The sequence below is a fragment of the Ambystoma mexicanum genome, chromosome 7q (assembly GCF_040938575.1).
Source record: "Ambystoma mexicanum isolate Mex_15411 chromosome 7q, UKY_AmexF1_1, whole genome shotgun sequence".
Classification (NCBI taxonomy): Eukaryota; Metazoa; Chordata; class Amphibia; order Caudata; family Ambystomatidae; genus Ambystoma; species Ambystoma mexicanum.
Window position 1 is genome coordinate 35553029 of NC_090941.1, and position 18875 is coordinate 35571903.

The following is an 18875-nucleotide window of genomic DNA, read 5'->3' on the forward strand; positions in this document are numbered from 1 at the left end:
AGAAAACAGAGCAGTCTCACAATCTTGAATTTTGCAAGGGCTCCCAAATACCATGGCCATCCGACCCACTTCCTACAGACAAGGCGCTCTGGGTATCAAAAGGCAAAGGGCACTTGTCACAGCAGCCACAATGTGACCCTTAAAACAGACTTGCTGTGGACCAATTCTCTGTAGCATTTCATTTATATAAAGGGAGAGACCTTCCCCTTAATTGATTCATCTCTGGAACATTGCTGAAAGGGATTCACCTGGAACTCCATTGGGGGTACAGTCTACTCCAAAGTCCTCAACGCCTCTACCATATAGATAAAGAGAGAGAGATCAAAGGAAGAGGAAAGCTCTCTCCCCTAGCCAGCTCAAGGGCCTATTTGGGATGACCAGATGGCTGGACAAGGCATACTACAGCTGAGGTACTGGTACCCAGGACCCTGCACGCTGGAGGTGACAGAACACTGCAAGTGCTCTCTACACACTTTCCTGGTTGGGAAGGGTAAGGGAAATGAGTCACCTTGCCCCTGGCATCCCTGGATAGGGCCTCACAGCAGCCACAGAACCACGGAGGTGACCCCTGGCTCTCCTGGCATCTAAATCCCATTGTAACACCAATTTTAGCACCTTCAATGCCATCCAAGTGGCTGCAAGTGAACCACCAGATTCACATTCAACCTTGACGCTCGACCCACTCCGCATCTCTGAGTTTCACTTGATGCTGACACCAACTTTCCACAGTCTTCACATTTGAAACTGGCCAAGCCTTCCAGTGTCCCCAGCACAACACTGTCTGCCTGGTTATCAGCTTCTTTGTGCTCCCAGCCGTCACCACTGCAGTGCCCCTCACCACCAAAGGTAAGTCATTCCTTCCTTTAACCTGAGGCTGCCGAGTCTTTCAGTGCTGGAGACCCAACATCACTGGCCATCCAAAGCATTTCTGCCATGCAATCCAGTGCCAATGCTGAACAACACCATATTATTGGAACGCGTCAATGCCTCTACCTGACTCAAACCCAGTAAGGCACAGAAAGTGCCCAAGCTTCTGGTCCGAAGTTGAAAAGCTTGGCTCAATGTTGGTGAGCCTTGAAAGACAAGAACTAAAAGTATTTGCAGTGGCTCTGTTTCACCTTAAAAGACCTTAGTCGCTTTGATGCACTGGAGACATTCTCAGTCAACAGATTTAGAATGGGTTTTCTCGTTTCCATGGCATTTGCAAATTGCATACTCTCGCCTTGCACTTTCACAAATCCCACTAAAGACCATTCTCTAGTGGAAGCTAACATTTCTGTAGATAGACAAGTTGCCCTCTTCCAAGTGGGTATTGGTGACAAAGGTGGAATGCTCACATAAAAGGTCCAAGGGCTCACCACAAGGGGGGCTGAATCCACCCCGTGATAGAGAATATGGACTCCTGCCAAAGGCTAGGGAAATTGGCTTTGATGCTTATACAATTAACTGCTGCTGGGACACCCCTTTCTGCATTGAAAGTGGTTCACCATCTCCTGGCCTTTGAAGTGCGGGGTGGGTGATTTCTGGGCTCACATTCGGATGGTTGTAAAGAGAAAGTGAACTAACCATTGAGGGTTCCTTGAATCCCGCTTCAACAGCTGGGTGCCCCAGGAGATACACAATGACCAGCTGACCATTCCATTAACACAATTGTGTGGCTGCTGTCATCAAGACATCCCATAGAATGCAATAGGTGCTATGTGCTTTGCCCTGTACTAGTTGAACTCTAGGGTTTAACATTCTTTACATAATATGCACATGGTGAACTTAGTTTTTGTAGATAGTTTGTGCATACAGTTATCTGAACATTTGCGGTATGTATGTATTTTAAAACAAAGTAATACAAAAAGAAATGATGCATTTACTGCTTTGCTAGTTGGCTGGCATGCAGTTGCACCATTGACATTCAGAAACTATTGTTCGGACCACAAGTGTTGTTTTCAGTGATCCAATCCGTAGTATGCAAAGTGTACAGCTTACCTCTGGGACCATGCTGCTCAGCTCAGAGATATTCATTTTATTGTACATGGTCTCACTCGTCCTATTCTCAGGCGTAATCAATATCTAAGGAACACAAAGGAAATATCCATTAACTGGTACCAATATAAAGAAGGCATTATGCTGTGCTGTTCGTTAATAGCCCCCTCCATATTGGTTACATCGCAAATACATTCAGAAATGCTGTGAAGCAATTATACGCAAACTCCCACCGTCAATTAAATGGTAGGACAAAAGAAATCTCATCAACACGCAGGAAAGCATGTCATGTATCAAATCAATCACACAATTAAAATGAGAGAGCAGCCATTTTGATGTTTCGATCCTTTGTTCTCAATCCCCTCAGTGATAAGAGGGGCAAGCTGCTTTGCTTAGTGATATTTACTGGACAATGGCCTGCTACTAATTAATCCGTACAGACCAATTTCCAGAATTTAGTACGTTGCGGCGCTAGAGAATTTCCTCCCCTAATGAACCCTATATTGTTATATAAAGGAACTGTACTTCAGTCAAGAGGCCACCGTTTGCCATCAAACTCATCTTCAACAGTGTTATGATTCCCATTTGACCATGAGACAGAAGGAAAGTAGCATAATGTTCCGCATCCTAGGTCCTATGAGCTTCTCATTGATACTTTGATTGTTTCAACATGATGCCTGCCACCGATGATTCCGCCGGCCCAGTAACACATGTCTACTAATTAGCAGCAGCACAGTGAAGGGAAGCAGGCTTTTTAAATAAAATCTAACTCAGCTTTCCATTCCCTTTCCAGCCCTAGCTGCTGTTTCACTCTGTTGCTGCAAAAAGACAACTTCCCACATGCCCCATGCCCCATGCCAATCCATGTATGTTGCCACCTTCAGCTCCTACCATCACATGGGCCACTGGCATCATATGAAATAAAAACAATCTATTTGCAGCTTATACCATCCTAGAGCCTCTGTGATTCCTCTACAGGCCTACTCTTCCTTTGAATGCCTTGGCTGCAGGCTCTCTCTCTCTTGGCCACTCTCTCACCATTGTAACTATCTATAGGCCACCTGGTCAGACTTCCTCTTTCCTCTCTGAGTAGGCTGACCTATCCTCCTCCCTCCTGGCCTCGACCACTCAACTCCTCCTCCTTGGAGACCTCAACAACCACCTGGATGCTTCCTGTCGCTCCTCAGGACTCTTTGATGACCTCTGCAACTCTCTCTCTCTCTCGTTCTATTCTTCCCTCTGGCCCAACTCACTCTGCAGGGCCCACTCTTGATGTTCTCATCTCCTAACCCTCTCACCACTCCTCTCTCTTGGAGCCATCACATTCTCCTTTCCTCCCATCTCTCCCTCTCTACCCCGCAGGTCAAGCCAGCTCCAGCACTGCCACCCTTAAACGCAAGTGTAGGGTGGCTGAGAGGAAATGGCGGGCCCGGCTAACTATCGCCCGATCTCCATCACCCCTTTCCTGGGCAAACTCCTGGAAAAGCAGGCCGTCTCGCAGCTTAATCTCCACACTGACACTATTTGTTGTCTCCATGACCATCGGTCTGGTTTCAGAGCAGCCAGAAGCACGGAAACCGCTCCCCTGAACATCCACGTAGTCCTGCTCTCCAACCTTGATTCTAATCTCCCCTCTGTCCTCATCCCACTCAACCTCTCCTCTGCCTTTGACACGGTCAACCATGACATCTTGCTCAGACGCCTCCATGATAACCTGGGTATCACTGATCAGGCCCTGGCCTGGCTGACCTCCTTCCTCTCCATCTGACCCTCCCAGGTCCAACTTGGGTCTTTCCTTTCCTCTATCTCACTCTCCACTTGTGGTGTTCCCCAGGGGTCTAACCTATCTCCCTGGCTTTTCAACCAAAACCTGCCACCCCTCGCCCACCGCATTGCTGCTCGCTGCTCCAACTTCCAGTGCTATGCAGATGACACTCAGCTCATTTTTAGGCTCCTCTCTGCCACCTCTTCTCACTCTCTCATGTCTGACTGTCTGTCTGCAATCCAGGAGTGTTGTGCCGCCAATGACCTCTGCCTTAACACCAGAAAGACTGAGATCCTCCTCTTTGGTACTCCTGCTCCTTCTTTCGCTGCCACTCTCTGGCCGGCCTCCGTTGTCCCGCTCCCTACTCCCACCTGTGAGTCTAAGAACCCCAGGGTGTTAGAACACCTACCTGTGCGGGGCGACGGGGCCCTAGGGGGCGTGCTGGTTCCTGGCAGTTGTACCCACGTCTCAGGTTGTGGAGACGACGCACTGCTCTGAGCACATTTCCCCGGCGGAGTTTCTCTGTCCTGACCCGTGTAGGGCACGAGTGCCGTTCACGTAGCTGTTCGAGCGAGCTTGCGTTCCAAGCCTCATTCGCGCGGCAGCACCCGTTCGCGCATGCGCATTGCAGCACGGTTCAAGCCTCGGTTTCACACAGGACCGCTACTTAAGCGATCCGATTTTGTTCTTCACCGCGTCTCAACGCGGTTGGTTTCCTCCCGCTTCGCTTCCCTGTTCCTTGGGTTCTTGGGTCCTGGTCCTGGGCTGGGTCCTCTCCTGTTCCTCCTCTAGCCAGGGCTGCCTTTCTGCTTCTTCTTCCCCTTACCTGTTGTCCTGTGTTCCCTGGAACCTCCCCCCCTGGTTCCCCTTCCTGCTCCTTTTCGATTAGCCTGAGTTGCCCGCCTCCTGCTTGGGTTCCTGTGGTCCTGGTCTGCTTCTCCGGCTTCTGTGGATCTCTGTTCTTTATCCTGCATTGGTGCCTTGGACTCACTGCTTACCTGCACCGGTACCTTGGGGCTTACTGTTTACCTGCATTGGTACCTTGGACTTGCTGCTACTCGCATTTAGGTACCTTGAACATTCTGCTTACCTGTACTGGCTACCTTGAACTTTCACCACCCTGGATAGCTGCTTGGAATACTTTGCCAGTATTTGCCAGTAACATCTACGACCTTCCCTATCAGTGCTTGCACTGTTCTGGCGCCACGTTAATATTGGGAAGTGTCATTCGTGGCGTCAGGAGCTGGCCCCAGTTCAATCCTGTATTACAGGACGGGTCCGGGGTCGGTTCTTTGCGTCACTTTTCTTCATTTGTGGAAGACTTCACCAGCTACTTGTCTACCCCTACCACGACCTGGCTACCTCGGCACGCAAGACTCCTGGAGATACAGGTATGCCTCGTCCTCGGGACGCTCAACTTAACAGATTGAGACGCCTTACCCCCAGTTCTGAAACTAAGATGGAGGAATCCCAGGATATCCATGATGAGGTCAGAGCCTTAGGAGCTGAGATGGCGGCATTACGTCAGGAGAATCTCAATCTCCGCCAGATGGTCATGCAAGGCACCCCTGCTAATCCACAAGTAGAGACACCAATGGCTACTACCGTACCCATGAAGTTTGATGGTGATCCTAGGCGTGTGGCAGAATTCTGCAACCATTGCAGGATACATTTTTTGTTCCGGGCATCACATTTTACACAAGAAAGGGCTAAAATTGGCTACATCTTGGGAAATCTAACTGGAAATGCTTTGGCTTGGGCTGCTCCTTTGGTGTCTGCTAACAGCCCCATTCTTAATGATTTTGTGGCATTCGAGAAAGCATTTTTGGAGGTGTTTCAGTCTCCCAATTTGGCGGCTACGGCACAGAATCAGTTGATGGATTTAAGACAGGGATCCAGCGATATTATCACTTATATAAGCCGGTTCCGCCAATTGGCTACGGACTCACAATGGCCCGAAGTAACGCAAAAGACTCTGTTCAGACGTGGTTTAAGAGAAGAATATAAGGACGAGTTACTTCACATACCCGAACCTGATACACTGCAGTTACTCCAGGAGCAGGTCCTACGTATTGACCATCGCCTGGCTGAACGAAGAGGTGAGAGACGTCGGCTAGAGAGGTTCTTTCCCAGACCTCTTCCTCAGGCCGGAGGCGTACCTGTCAGTTCGGAGATGGGTCTAGAACCAATGCAGCTAGGGGCACTAAGAGGACCATTATCGGAGGCCGAGAAGAAACGCAGGAGAAATCTCTGTCTCTGTTTGTATTGTGGTACTGCCGGACATTTTCTCAGTACTTGTCCATTGCGACCAATCAAGAAATTGGAAAACTAATAGGCCTGTCACGATTGAGGAAGGCAGTGACAGGCCCTTCGATCTCTTCAGTCCTTCCCATTCCTGTGACGACCCATCCACCCATGACTCCGGTGGCCCTTATGGCTCTTCAGATCAGGGTTACCTGGCACAGTAAATCAGTGACAGTATTGGGTCTTCTGGATTGTGGAGCCTCAGGTAATTATGTGGACTTTGAATTTTCCAAGAAGAACGGGATACCTCTGCTTGATAAAGGTTGTGCTACTCTGGTGTAGGTAATCGATGGAACCCCTTTGGCCTCCGGTCCGGTTCGTCAACATACCGGAATTCTACAGCTACAGATTGCTGAACACCGTGAATTGATTTCTCTTGATGTGATTAAATCACCGTCATATCCGATAATTTTGGGGTTACCGTGGCTATTACATCATAACCCCATTATTGATTGGGCTTCCCGTACCTTGACCTTCGCTTCCAATCAATGTGGTCGGGAGTGTTTTACCTTCGGACCGAGTACCAGATCTTCTACCATTGCCACTCAGACGGAAGGATCAGGACCGCTCCGAGTGTGTACCTTGTCTTCAGTACCTTCCGACTACGATGAGTACCATGAGGTCTTTTCTGAACCTGGTACCATTCCTTTGCCACCCCACAGAGCCTTTGATTGTGCCATAGAACTACTGCCCAATGCAGTAATTCCCCATGGCAAATTGTATTCCTTATCACCCCACGAAAGAGAAGTTCTGCAAGAATACTTGGATGACTGTCTTCAGAAAGGTTATATAACACCTTCTAAGTCACCTGCGGGATTCCCTTTGTTCTTTGTGAAAAAGAAGGAGGGCACTTAACGTCCTTGTGTGGATTATAGGCAGTTAAACGTCATCACACGAAAGGATCGATATCCGCTGCCTTTGATACGCAACATTATGGAATCTTTGCGGAATGCCCAAATATTTTCTAAATTGGATCTTCGAGGGGCATACCATTTAGTACGTATCAAACCCGGCGACAAATGGAAAACGGCCTTTAAGACACCAGCAGGGCATTTTGAGTATCGCGTAATGCCGTTTGGTCTGTGCAATGCTCCGGCCGTTTTTCAACGCCTTATGGATGACATTTTCTCGGATCTGATTGGAGTATCCGTATGGGTATATCTTGATGATATATTGATATTTTCCAAGGAGAAAGAGGAACATCTACGTTATGTGAAGGAGGTTCTTGGTCAGTTACATCATAATCATTTATATGCCAAGGCCGAGAAATGTCACTTTCATCAGAGTAGCATTGAATTTCTTGGTTATGTCATTAGCGAATCTGGAATACACATGGATCCAGCCAAGGTACGGGCGATTCAGGAATGGAGACAGCCTTATGATTTGAAATCTCTTCAGCGTTTCTTAGGATTCGCCAACTTCTACCGGCGCTTCATACCCGCCTATTCTGAAGTAACCGCTCCTTTGTCAGATTTGACTAGCAGTAAGACTCTGTTCATATGGAATTCAGCAGCGACCAGTGCTTTCAAGCAACTTAAGGAGGCATACAGTACTTCCCCGATTTTACATCATCCTGATAAGAACAGGCCATTCATCGTGGAGGCAGATGCTTCCGATTTTGCTGTTGGGGCTGTCCTACTTCAAGACGATCCACAGACAGGGTTGGAGGTTCCTGTTGCCTATTATTCCCGGAAGTTAACATCCAGTGAACGAAATTATGCAATAATTGAAAAGGAGCTTTTGGCCATAAAGGCTGCATTTGAGGAATGGCGTCACCATCTTCTGGGGGGAAGATTCTCAGTGGAAGTACGCACTGATCACCGGAACCTACAGTATCTACGCTCATTACAGTGTCATACTTCTCGTTTGGCTAGTTGGGCCTTGTTCTTCTTCCAATATGATTTCACGATTTCTTACATTCCTCAGTCACGCAACTCGAAGGCTGACGCTCTCTCTCGCTCTTTGGAGAACAACGTTGAACTGGATCATCGAGCTCAACAATTACTTCCTTCTAAACACTTCTTGTTGGTTACATCTCAATGCTTGGATACCATCCTACAGGACACTTTAAAGGATCCCAAATATTCCTTACTTCTACAACACCCTCTAATGAGGGAGAACGGTGGCCTACTCTTCTTTCATAATCGGTTATACCTTCCCACTGAGGTACTTCGGACTGCCGTCCTGCAAGCTTTACACGATTCTAGGATTGGGGGACATTGCGGCATTCGATCCACCCAGGAACTGATTTCTCGCCAATTTTGGTGGCCAGGATGGGCTAGGCAGACAAGAGAGTATGTGGAATGTTGCCCAGTGTGTGCCCAGGTCAAGATACCACGAAAGAAACCTATTGGACTTCTCCAACCCACCGAGAGAGCACCTTATCCTTGGCATACTATTGCCACCGATTTTATTGTGGACCTCCCTCCCTCGGAAGGATATAATTGCATCATGGTGGTCATCGATTGTTTTTCTAAGTTGGCCCATTTCATTCCATTCCAGAAGGTGCCTTCAGCCGGTAGTATGGCCCAGGCCTTTTTACATTCCGTTTATCGCTTGCATGGACTTCCTGAGAAGATTATTTCAGACCGCGGATCTCAGTTCATTTCTGCCTTTTGGAGGCAACTTTGTCGTCACTTGGGAATCCAGCGTGCTCTCAGTTCCGGCTATCATCCACAATCCAACGGCCTGACTGAGCGAACTAATCAGACTTTGGAGCAATACTTACGCTGTTTTTCCAATGCTTCTCAATCCAACTGGGCAAAACATCTGGACCTAGCGGAGGTGGCTTATAACAACTCTGAACACTCTGCCACTGGAATGAGTCCTTTTTATTGTTCCTCAGGCCTTCATCCCAAGTTGATTCCATTTCATCCTGTTCCTTCCAGCACAGTTCCTTCTGCGGACCAGATGGTTGCTGACATTCAGAAGAATCAGGTCCAGGCCATGGGAGCCCTCGCTAAGGCACGTGAGAGTATGAAGGCACAGGCGGACAAGAAAAGGAGTAGTGAGCCAGCATTCCAGGTTGGGGACATGGTATGGCTCTCTTCTAAGAATTTACCAGTACACAATCTCCCGACTAAATTAGCACCCCGTTTTCTGGGACCCTTCCGGGTGGTCAGACGAATTTCCTCTGTGGCATTCAAATTGGATCTGCCGCAGTCTTGGCGGATTCACCCCGTCTTCCATGTGTCCCTCTTTAAGCCATTCCGGTCTGATCCGTACGGTCGTTCACATCCTCGACCTGCGGCTATAGATGTTGGGGGCACTCTGGAATTTGAGGTGCAGGAGATTTGTGACTCCCGTATCTCCCGGGGTAGGCTTCAGTTTTTGGTGGACTGGAAGGGTTACCCTGCTAGTGATCGTACTTGGGAGCCTTGTGAGAACATTCATGCTCCCCGTCTGATGCGTGAATTTTTTCGTAGGAATCCCTGGAAACCGGGTGCTCCAGGTCTTTCTGGTGGGGAGCATAGTGTTAGAACACCTACCTCTGCGGGGCGACGGGGCCCTAGGGGGCGTGCTGGTTCCTGGCAGTTGTACCCACGTCTCAGGTTGTGGAGACGACGCACTGCTCTGAGCACATTTCCCTGGCGGAGTCTCTCTGTCCTGACCCGTGTAGGACACGGGTGCCGTTCACGTAGCTGTTCGAGCGAGCTTGCGTTCCAAGCCTCGTTCGCGCGGCGGCATCCGTTCGCGCATGCGCATTGCAGCGCGGTTCAAGCCTCAGTTTCACACAGGACCGCTACTTAAGCGATCCGATTTTGTTCTTCACCGCGTCTCAACGCGGTTGGTTTCCTCCCGCTTCGCTTCCCTGTTCCTTGGGTTCTTGGGTCCTGGTCCTGGGCTGGGTCCTCTCCTGTTCCTCCTCTAGCCAGGGCTGCCTTTCTGCTTCTTCTTCCCCTTACCTGTTGTCCTGTGTTCCCTGGAACCTCCCCCCCTGGTTCCCCTTCCTGCTCCTTTTCGATTAGCCTGAGTTGCCCGCCTCCTGCTTGGGTTCCTGTGGTCCTGGTCTGCTTCTCCGGCTTCTGTGGATCTCTGTTCTTTATCCTGCATTGGTGCCTTGGACTCACTGCTTACCTGCACCGGTACCTTGGGGCTTACTGTTTACCTGCATTGGTACCTTGGACTTGCTGCTACTCGCATTTAGGTACCTTGAACATTCTGCTTACCTGTACTGGCTACCTTGAACTTTCACCACCCTGGATAGCTGCTTGGAATACTTTGCCAGTATTTGCCAGTAACATCTACGACCTTCCCTATCAGTGCTTGCACTGTTCTGGCGCCACGTTAATATTGGGAAGTGTCATTCGTGGCGTCAGGAGCTGGCCCCAGTTCAATCCTGTATTACAGGACGGGTCCGGGGTCGGTTCTTTGCGTCACTTTTCTTCATTTGCGGAAGACTTCACCAGCTACTTGTCTACCCCTACCACGACCTGGCTACCTCGACACGCAAGACTCCTGGAGATACAGGTACGCCTCATCCTCGGGACGCTCAACTTAACACAGGGTCATCTTTGACTCCATACTTTCCTTTATTCCACACAGCTCTGATGTCTCTAAGAAGTAAAACTACCAACTGCGCCTCCTCAGAGGTATTCTTCCTTTCCTCTCCTTCCCCCAGAAGCTCACTGTCTCTAGAGTTCTGGTTCTCTCCAGGCTAGATTACTGCAACAGCCTCTTTCTAAATCTGCTGCCACTACTCTCAGCCCTCTGCAACTCATACAGAACAGGACTGTGAGACATGTCCTTGGCCTCAAGCCCAGGGATCGTATCTCTCCAGCCCTGAAATCTCTTGATTGTCTCCCATTGGCTGCAAGGGCTAAGTTCAAGACCCTCTGCATTGTCCACAAGGCCTTCTGGGGCCTGGGTTTGCAATACCTGCAACTCTCCCTTTGGAAATACCTTCCTCCTTCAGCCCTTCGCTCCTCCACCTCCAACCCCCTCAGGGTCAGTCGCTTCTACAAGCAACAAGTTGGTGGTAGATCTCTTTCTTCGACTGGGGCTTCCCTCTGGAACAGCCTCCCTGCCTCCCCGCCTCTCTGAAACTTGAGGGGAATCACCTTCGGTTCCAGAAACACCTCAAGACCTTCCTATTTGCTTCTGCCTTGTCTCTCCCCCTCCCCTGCTGATCTGTCTGTTTCTGCACTGGGCCCAGATCCCTGCCCACCAGCTGCTCACTTGCACTGCCTCCTGGCATCCGTTGCACTTGGGTCTGTCCCTGCAAACCTTTCAGTCCCCTTACCTGCACTTATTGACACCCGCTGTCTGCGCTTAATTCTTGCACTTGTCACCTGCTGGCTGCACTACAGGTTTTTTGTTTTTGACCATTTGATGAGCACTTTTCCACTCCTCCCCTGCCCCTTGCACTTCTCCCCTTCCCTCTCCCCTGCACTTGCACGTTCTCAATGTCACTGGTCCTAGTAATATCGTCATTCTATTCCTCCCTTGTGCCCCTCCCTTGCCTTGTCGCGCCCTGAAACACTTGTATATGGGCACGATATAAATAAACTATCACATCATATCATGACTAGACACAACCACCGCCAAATACAATTACCTCTGACCATCTCTACCACCTGCCTCAGAGCACCAGAAATCTGACCAGTTGCACACAAATCAGAGATCACCTGCAGTATGGCCCAAAATCAAATTCTCATAATCCCCTGGAGATAATCCAAAACATGGGTCAAATGGATTCGATAATGTGGGTTAGGGGCTGTGAAGTAGAAAAGGAAATTCAATGGGGACAACTCTTGTCCATTGGACTCAACCTGGATCCCCTTTTCAATAGTAGGTGATTGGCAATGCTTAAATGGAGGAAAGAAGACTCTCGGAATACTGCCCTCTCTCTCTGTAATTTCTTAACATAAACCGAGGCGTTGGTATGGAACAAGAACATAAAATACACAAATATAAACACAGGACAGGTTTACAAATCTTTTGTGTGATGCTCTTTCCCTTAGTAGTGACAACACAAGAGGCAGCACACACCTACCTTACATTTAAAGGACACATGCTCTGCCCTTTGTGTTTTATTTTAGATATGTTTACTGGATAGAGGGAGCACGGAACATACAATCTGCTGTGCCTGTTGCCCCAGCTCATTACAAGAAACCCTCCACATCTCTGCCCGCATCACATTTTGATGTGGGCAGGGAGGATGGAACCCCATGTAAGCGATCTGGCATTTAGCACTGTACGAAGCCAATAAAACACCAACACACATTTCGCCTGTGTTTTTTTGTATTTGTATTTTCACGTACGCAGAAGAACTAGCAAGCTTTCCGTAGGATTAGCATCACTTTTCAAATGTGGCTGTAAATGACAAGTAAGCTCACCCATTAATATTAGATCACCTTGTTGTTTTACAATAAGCTGTGTTTGTAACCATGCACGCTTAATACAAATAATATAATTCCAATTTGTTTAAAGCAACAAAGCAATCTAACCACCTCCATTTCAACAAAACCTCTCACAAATTACTTCTTCGAAAGCACACATAATTGCTCATTGACATTCAAGCATTGAACATCCACAAGCCAACCAGCTCTCTCTCCATAATAACCTCCTGTACCCTAAATGAGTCTGAATAAATAATACGGTTAACTTGGTATGCTATATAATGCTAACTGACACACTGTTTTCCGTTTTGCAGCACTGTAAATAGCAAGTGCTACCAAAAGTATTAGTACGAAGGGCATTAGAGGGCAATTGTGTCAGGGAGAGGCTGCCTGCAAAATCCTTTGTTTCTCCAATGTGAGCACTGAGAAACGTTTAAACAGCGCTGCATGTTAGCAGCATTCAGTTTTTATTAAGAACTATTGATAGTGCTTCTACCATTGGCATTGCCCAGCTGAGGAAGAGGAAGTCTCGATGGAGCTGCCCTTAAAATCCCTGTTTAGGCGCAAAGCATCGCGAAGTGCATTGAAGGGCAGTTGTGGCAGGGTTAGGCTCCAGGAAAATCCTTTGAGCACTGAGAAATGTTTAAACAGTGCTGCCTGTTAGCAGCATTCAGTTTTTATTAAGAACTACTGATAGTCCTTCTATCCTTATTGTTGCCCAGCTGAGGTAGAGGAAGTCACGGCTGAGCTGCCCTTAAAATCCCTATATAGGCGCGAAGGACATTGAAGGCCAGTTGTGGCAGTTGCGGTTGCTGAGGCCACCGCCCTGCTGCTGGGGGTGGATTATATACATCTTGCTAAAGAGAAACTCGAGGGAATTACCACGGATTGCAGCAGCGTGGTTTTGCTCACAGCTGGTAAGCAAGCATCTATCCTTTCTTGACCAACTTGGAACTTTGCTTACTATTGGCAGTTGACAATGTATATGTAGATTGTGTTTCTTGACTTACCTACTTATGCGAAATATGTGACAAATTTTAATACAGAGTAATAATTAAAGGTGGTAAATGCTGGCATATCCAGCTTGATAGTAACGTAACGTGACCTTGTGAATCTTCAGCCTGCTATAGCAAGCACAACATTTTAGACCTTTAAACCTAGATCACAGGGACATATTTTGAAACTGAATCTGCTGCAATGCCAAAAACTAAGGTAAACACTTAAGGCTTATGTAGCAGTGCGCCCTAGAACTCATACCACAGGGAAGCGTTATCTGGGAGGCCTAGGGATAATCAGCAATTGGTGATGCAGAAAATATTATTGGAGGAAGACTATGCTGCTACAATAAATTTAAATAAAAATCCTACCTTATATTCAACTACATGTATGGGGCCTTACTTGGTTGTAAACGAACTAACAAACGTAGATTTTAGACGAGTAATGTTACACACACCACTTGATAATTGGGTGATTCAAAGATCTGGTCAAGCACTTTGGGACTTGGGGTTTGAACTTACTGTCTTCTGACCTTTTGTTCTCAACAATCAATCTTGGGAACAGGGTCATTTGGGTAATTCTGTTGGCTGCGCTGAAGGACCAGTGAATATGGCAATGGGGGGAAGCTAAGGAGATTGGAGGGAAATTGAGCTAGAGTGTATGCTACTTGTTGAAATGTATCTGTACAAGACACACCCATATCAAAGGTTGTGTCGTGGAAAACAAGAGGGTATGACTTTTTTCTTGGAAATACACAAGGCCTAGCACATTTGATGGGGGCTGAGGTCTTCACTTTGCAGGAAACATGGTTGACCTCACCTTTTTAACTTGATGCCTATAGCTTGGTATATAGCCTTGCAGTATCGGCCACATTGGGTCGGCCTAAAGGAAGGCTTTGTATTGGTAGAGTTTGTTGATAGAGCTCTCCAGAAAAATGTCCTGGCAGCAATTCTTACAAAACCACCATGGGATCCTTAACTAACGCTAATGTTGACATTGTATGACCCCCCCGTGGGACTTTAACAAAATGTCTTATGAGTCAAGTCATGGTAACACTACCCAATTGGTATGGTAGACATCCTAAGGTAGGTTTCATCTTCAGTGGTGATTTTAATATAGATTGTACAGACCTTACGATTTAAACTAAAGGGGGCACGCAAGAACGTGTAGCCGAGACAAGGGCTCTGAGTTGGCGTACAGCTCTCTTAGAACATGATCTGCAGATGCTGATCGATGACTCAGGGGAGCCTATGGTGACTTGGTCAAGTGGTATATACAAAAGTTGTATAGATTTTATATTTGTAAACACTGCCATTCGAAAGTATTTTCCTTAGTTGCAAGCTAGCATGATAGATTTAAGTGACCATGCTGTATTAAGTATAACATTTCAAACATTAAATAAACATTATGAAAGGTGACTGGGCATAAACCCGTCCCTAAATTCACAGGGAAATAGGTTATGCTGGACAGCTTCTAAGATTAGCCAGTTGAACTCAAATCTGAGAACAACTACACAGAATCATGAGGTATTACTCAGAGGACATGATTGGGAGTTGAAACATTTATTAGATAGGTATAATCTATATGTGAGGCAGCTTATTAACCAGCCAAATAATATAATTAATCCAAGGCATTTGTATGACCAAGAGATAGCAAAAAGGAAGAGATATCATAACGTTACCATTTCGAGAAATAACAAAAATAAAGTATTTATCGTACAGTGAGAAATGCAGATTTAAGGTAGTCGCAAGATCAAAGTATAGGTGCTGGTTGGATGCTTATAAATATAACATTAATGCATGGAACTGGTGCCTAATAGATAGAATTATTAAAACCAATGATACTACAAAACTTTTTTTTATTATGAAACTTTAGCTCTCCAAAATGTGAATGTATGGTATGTGGTATATCCAAAACTAGCTGGGCCAAGCATATTAATAAAAGTCATTGGAAGGAGATTGATCCGAAGATAAAAATACTAAAAGGTCCCAAGATAGAATCAATGGTTTGGAAACAAGTGAAGGAGGCAGATATGACCTCAATAATAGCGAATTTCATAATCATCAAGAGCTGTAGGTCCAGATGGACTTTGTAACATGGTTCTAAAAAATGGTCCTGAGTATTGGGCAGAGCTATTACGTACACTGTTCCTCCGTGTCTGTGAGACCGGGGATTACCCTTATACATGGCTGGAGTCGATTTTGTTCTCAGTATATGAGAAGGGTTCATGAGGGGACACGGACAATTATCGATTACTAGCCATGCAGGACTATAGTTCCAAGATGTTCTCCTGATTATTGCTGGAGTTACTTTCCGCATGGGCAAACATATATCATATACTGAGCCCAATGCAGATGGGATTCGGGAAGGGGTATAGATACTCCTCACATTGATATCTCTATGTGTGTTACGTGGACTATTCTTCAGCCTTTGACATTGGGACAGGGGTAGATTATGGGATAAACTGTCAGGCTGGGGGCTGAATGAATCACTGCAATACTTTATTAGACAGATGCATGAGGATACTGTAGTGAGAGTCATATTAGCACAGGAAAGTTCTCTTACGAGACAATTTCTTGCTGATGCTGGCCTTAAGCAAGGTTGTGTACTTGCTCCACAATTATATAATCTTTACGTGGCAGATTTCACTCAATTTCTTGAAACAGTACACAATCATCCACCGTCCCTAGGAAGGCAAAAGGATATGTAGTTTCACATGTGCGGATGACACTGGGATTTTTGATCGCACCCCTATGGGTCTACAGCATTCAATTGATGCTCTGTCAAATTATGCAGAATGAAATGGTCTTCGAATAAATATTGGGAAGACAAAGGTCATGCCAATAGGTAAGGGAGCATACCGGAGCAAGAGGTTCACATGGCGATTGGGTGGACACATTCTAGATCAAGTCGATACCTTTAGATATCTGGGTATGCATATAGCACATGATTTGAACATTGTCCACCATGTGAGAGTGGTTAATTCCTCAGCCTGGACTAAATGACTCACTTTAAAAAATGTGATTGACAGGCAAGGGGGCCATTCTATGGAGGCTACATTACTTGCATATAAGACAGCTGTAGTACTAGCGATTTTATATGCATTGAAAATGCTGCCTTTAGGACTAGTTTCTTGGTTGCCCAAATTGGAGGGGAAAATATTGAGATCAATGTTGGGTTTGCCAAAATCAGTACTGGTGGAAGCCATACACCTAGAATTCGGACTGCCATCCTTACACGTTCTTTGGCAGTTGGTCACCAGTAAGTGGTGGGGCACCATATATTTTAGCAAAAAGGATAGACCCTCTAATATAATTAAGTGACATGATTCATACTCTGGGTGCAGTGTTTGGTTTGCTTATATGGAAGAAATTGTACTAAAACACTGCTTGGTGATTGGCATGAAGGGTTTACCTGTTTCGTGAGGTGAAGTATATCCTTGGATTTTTAAAGGAAATCAAAGGATCATGATTCCATGATGTCCATTGATTATTTAGTCAGGACCCTTCTGTTGCTTTTGAAGTCCTTTGTGCTTGGCATGGGCCCCCTTCCTTCTGGCTATCCCCGCCTCCAAACTTGTGCACCCTTGTCTTGAGCCGTAGCCTGTCTCGCCACCCGCTCACTAGTCCATGTCGCTCCTGCCTCAGGGCTTCTTCCCTGATCGCTCCGGGCTCTGGGCAGGACTCTTGTCCCTAATGAGGGCCTCGGCATCGGTTGGTCCCCCCCCTGTGCCTCTCTTCTGATGTATGCTCCTCCTCTCCGTTCTTCACCCTCCACTTACCACACTGATGATGTCTGTTGTAGCAAGCTAGTAAGAGCAGGTCTTCGATGGTCCCCTTCTGGAGCTTTTGTCCCTCCTAGGTACAGGGGTTGTGTAGCTTTGAGGGTTCCCTCTCCTTGTTCCCTTCCACACGTCTTTGCCCCCTTTTGCTCCCACTATCTTCACTCCACACGGGCCCCCAGAGATCTTCACGCTCTACTCGCCAAGCCCCCTAGCCTTCCTCACCCGCCTCGCTCTTCCAATCCTCCTGTTCGCTCTGCTCCACAAAGTCGCCAAGTCGCTGACTCGCTTTTCTGGCCACAGCTGAGTCGGCCAGAGTGTCCGCCTTCCGAATCTCACATTGGCGTCCCTCTGAAATATGAAACTCGCCTTTCTTTGGGGCAGAGGGAAATAGAGTTGGCCTCCCCCTTCTCGGGCTCATATGCTGTGGTTCTGATGCGCAGGGAGGGTGACGGAGCTCAGTTAAAGACCTTCAAAGATCCCGAGGTTCAGGAGAACATTGGTCACGGTGCTCTCCTAGTGGCGGCCATCTTGGAATTCCATCCCATTCTTTCTTTGTCATGTCTTGGAAGATATGGGCTTCTCTTCAGAGCCAATATAAGTGAGCAGAATTAATTGTCAACATCAGCGGAAAACAGAAGCAAGAGGTTTGCAGGGGATGACTTGGAGTAAGAGGCCCCAAGAAATACATTTGAAGGGTGGATTTTACCTCTCAGTCTGAGCTAAGTATTTGTATTGCCAGATGCTCAGTCTTTCTGTTACTGCTATGTACATAGTGGTCTAGAGTAAACACAAAAAAACGTGTTAATGGGGAACGAGAAGTGCTGTTTCCCCTGCCATATTAAAAAAAACCCGAAAATTCTGACTGGCAAAATCATAGCATACCCTTGCTTATGAAACCAGTGAATTGGCACAAGTGTTTTCTATGCATCCTCCCAAAAATGCATGTATTGGTTTTTGAAGCACTGTGGGTATTTTCATGATACATTTACCCATAATATATGCTAGTATTCTGCCAGAGATAAAATCACTGTGCCCAAACATGTTCATACAGGTGCACCAATATATGCCAGTATGAGTATTTCTATTAAGAACATGCTTGTATTTGCTTTGCCCATAATGCCAGTAATGATAGTATAAGAATGCATGTCCATACTGGCTGCACCAATATGGGCCAGAATTTCCACATGAGAACATTTATCATGTTGGCTTTGCCCAAAATGCCAGTAGAAATGCCATGCCTGCAGTTCTATCAAATAAACAAGAAAAAGGAAACAAGACAAATGTCATGAAAAATAACTGTATAAAGGGTTGTATTCTGTAATATTAACTACTTTGTTCACATCACATGTATGCAATCAAGTTTCAGGTAGGTGGGATTTGCCTACCCTGATTAATTCACCAAACTGTTAAGGATTTCAATCAGGCGACGCACATCTTAGTCTCGGCCTACTATGCAGCGCACAACTGAAATGCTTATTTTTGTTTATATTAGATTCAATATTGAGATGGTACACCACTCATATCACACACCCTTGTGTGTGTGATATGAGGTCACAATGGACCATGAACAAGGCTGGTTGGTAAAATACAATATTTATTTATTTATTTGAAAATTAAAAGAAATCATACACTTTTTAATATGGGGCAGCAATCACCAATGGGGTGATAATAACAATAGGAATGTAAGCAATGCACTTTATTTAACCTT

General features: G+C 46.5%; 1 protein-coding gene across 2 annotated transcripts in view; it reads right to left on the reverse strand.

Annotated features, from left to right (window-relative positions):
- Positions 1-18875, reverse strand: part of PHEX (phosphate regulating endopeptidase X-linked) — a 1520886-nt gene that overhangs the window by 876071 nt on the left and 625940 nt on the right. For both annotated transcript variants that reach the window (XM_069639233.1, XM_069639232.1), the window contains exon 8: positions 1981-2064. In XM_069639233.1, the coding sequence (XP_069495334.1) occupies positions 1981-2064 (84 nt within the window). The remainder of the gene's footprint in view (positions 1-1980; positions 2065-18875) is intronic.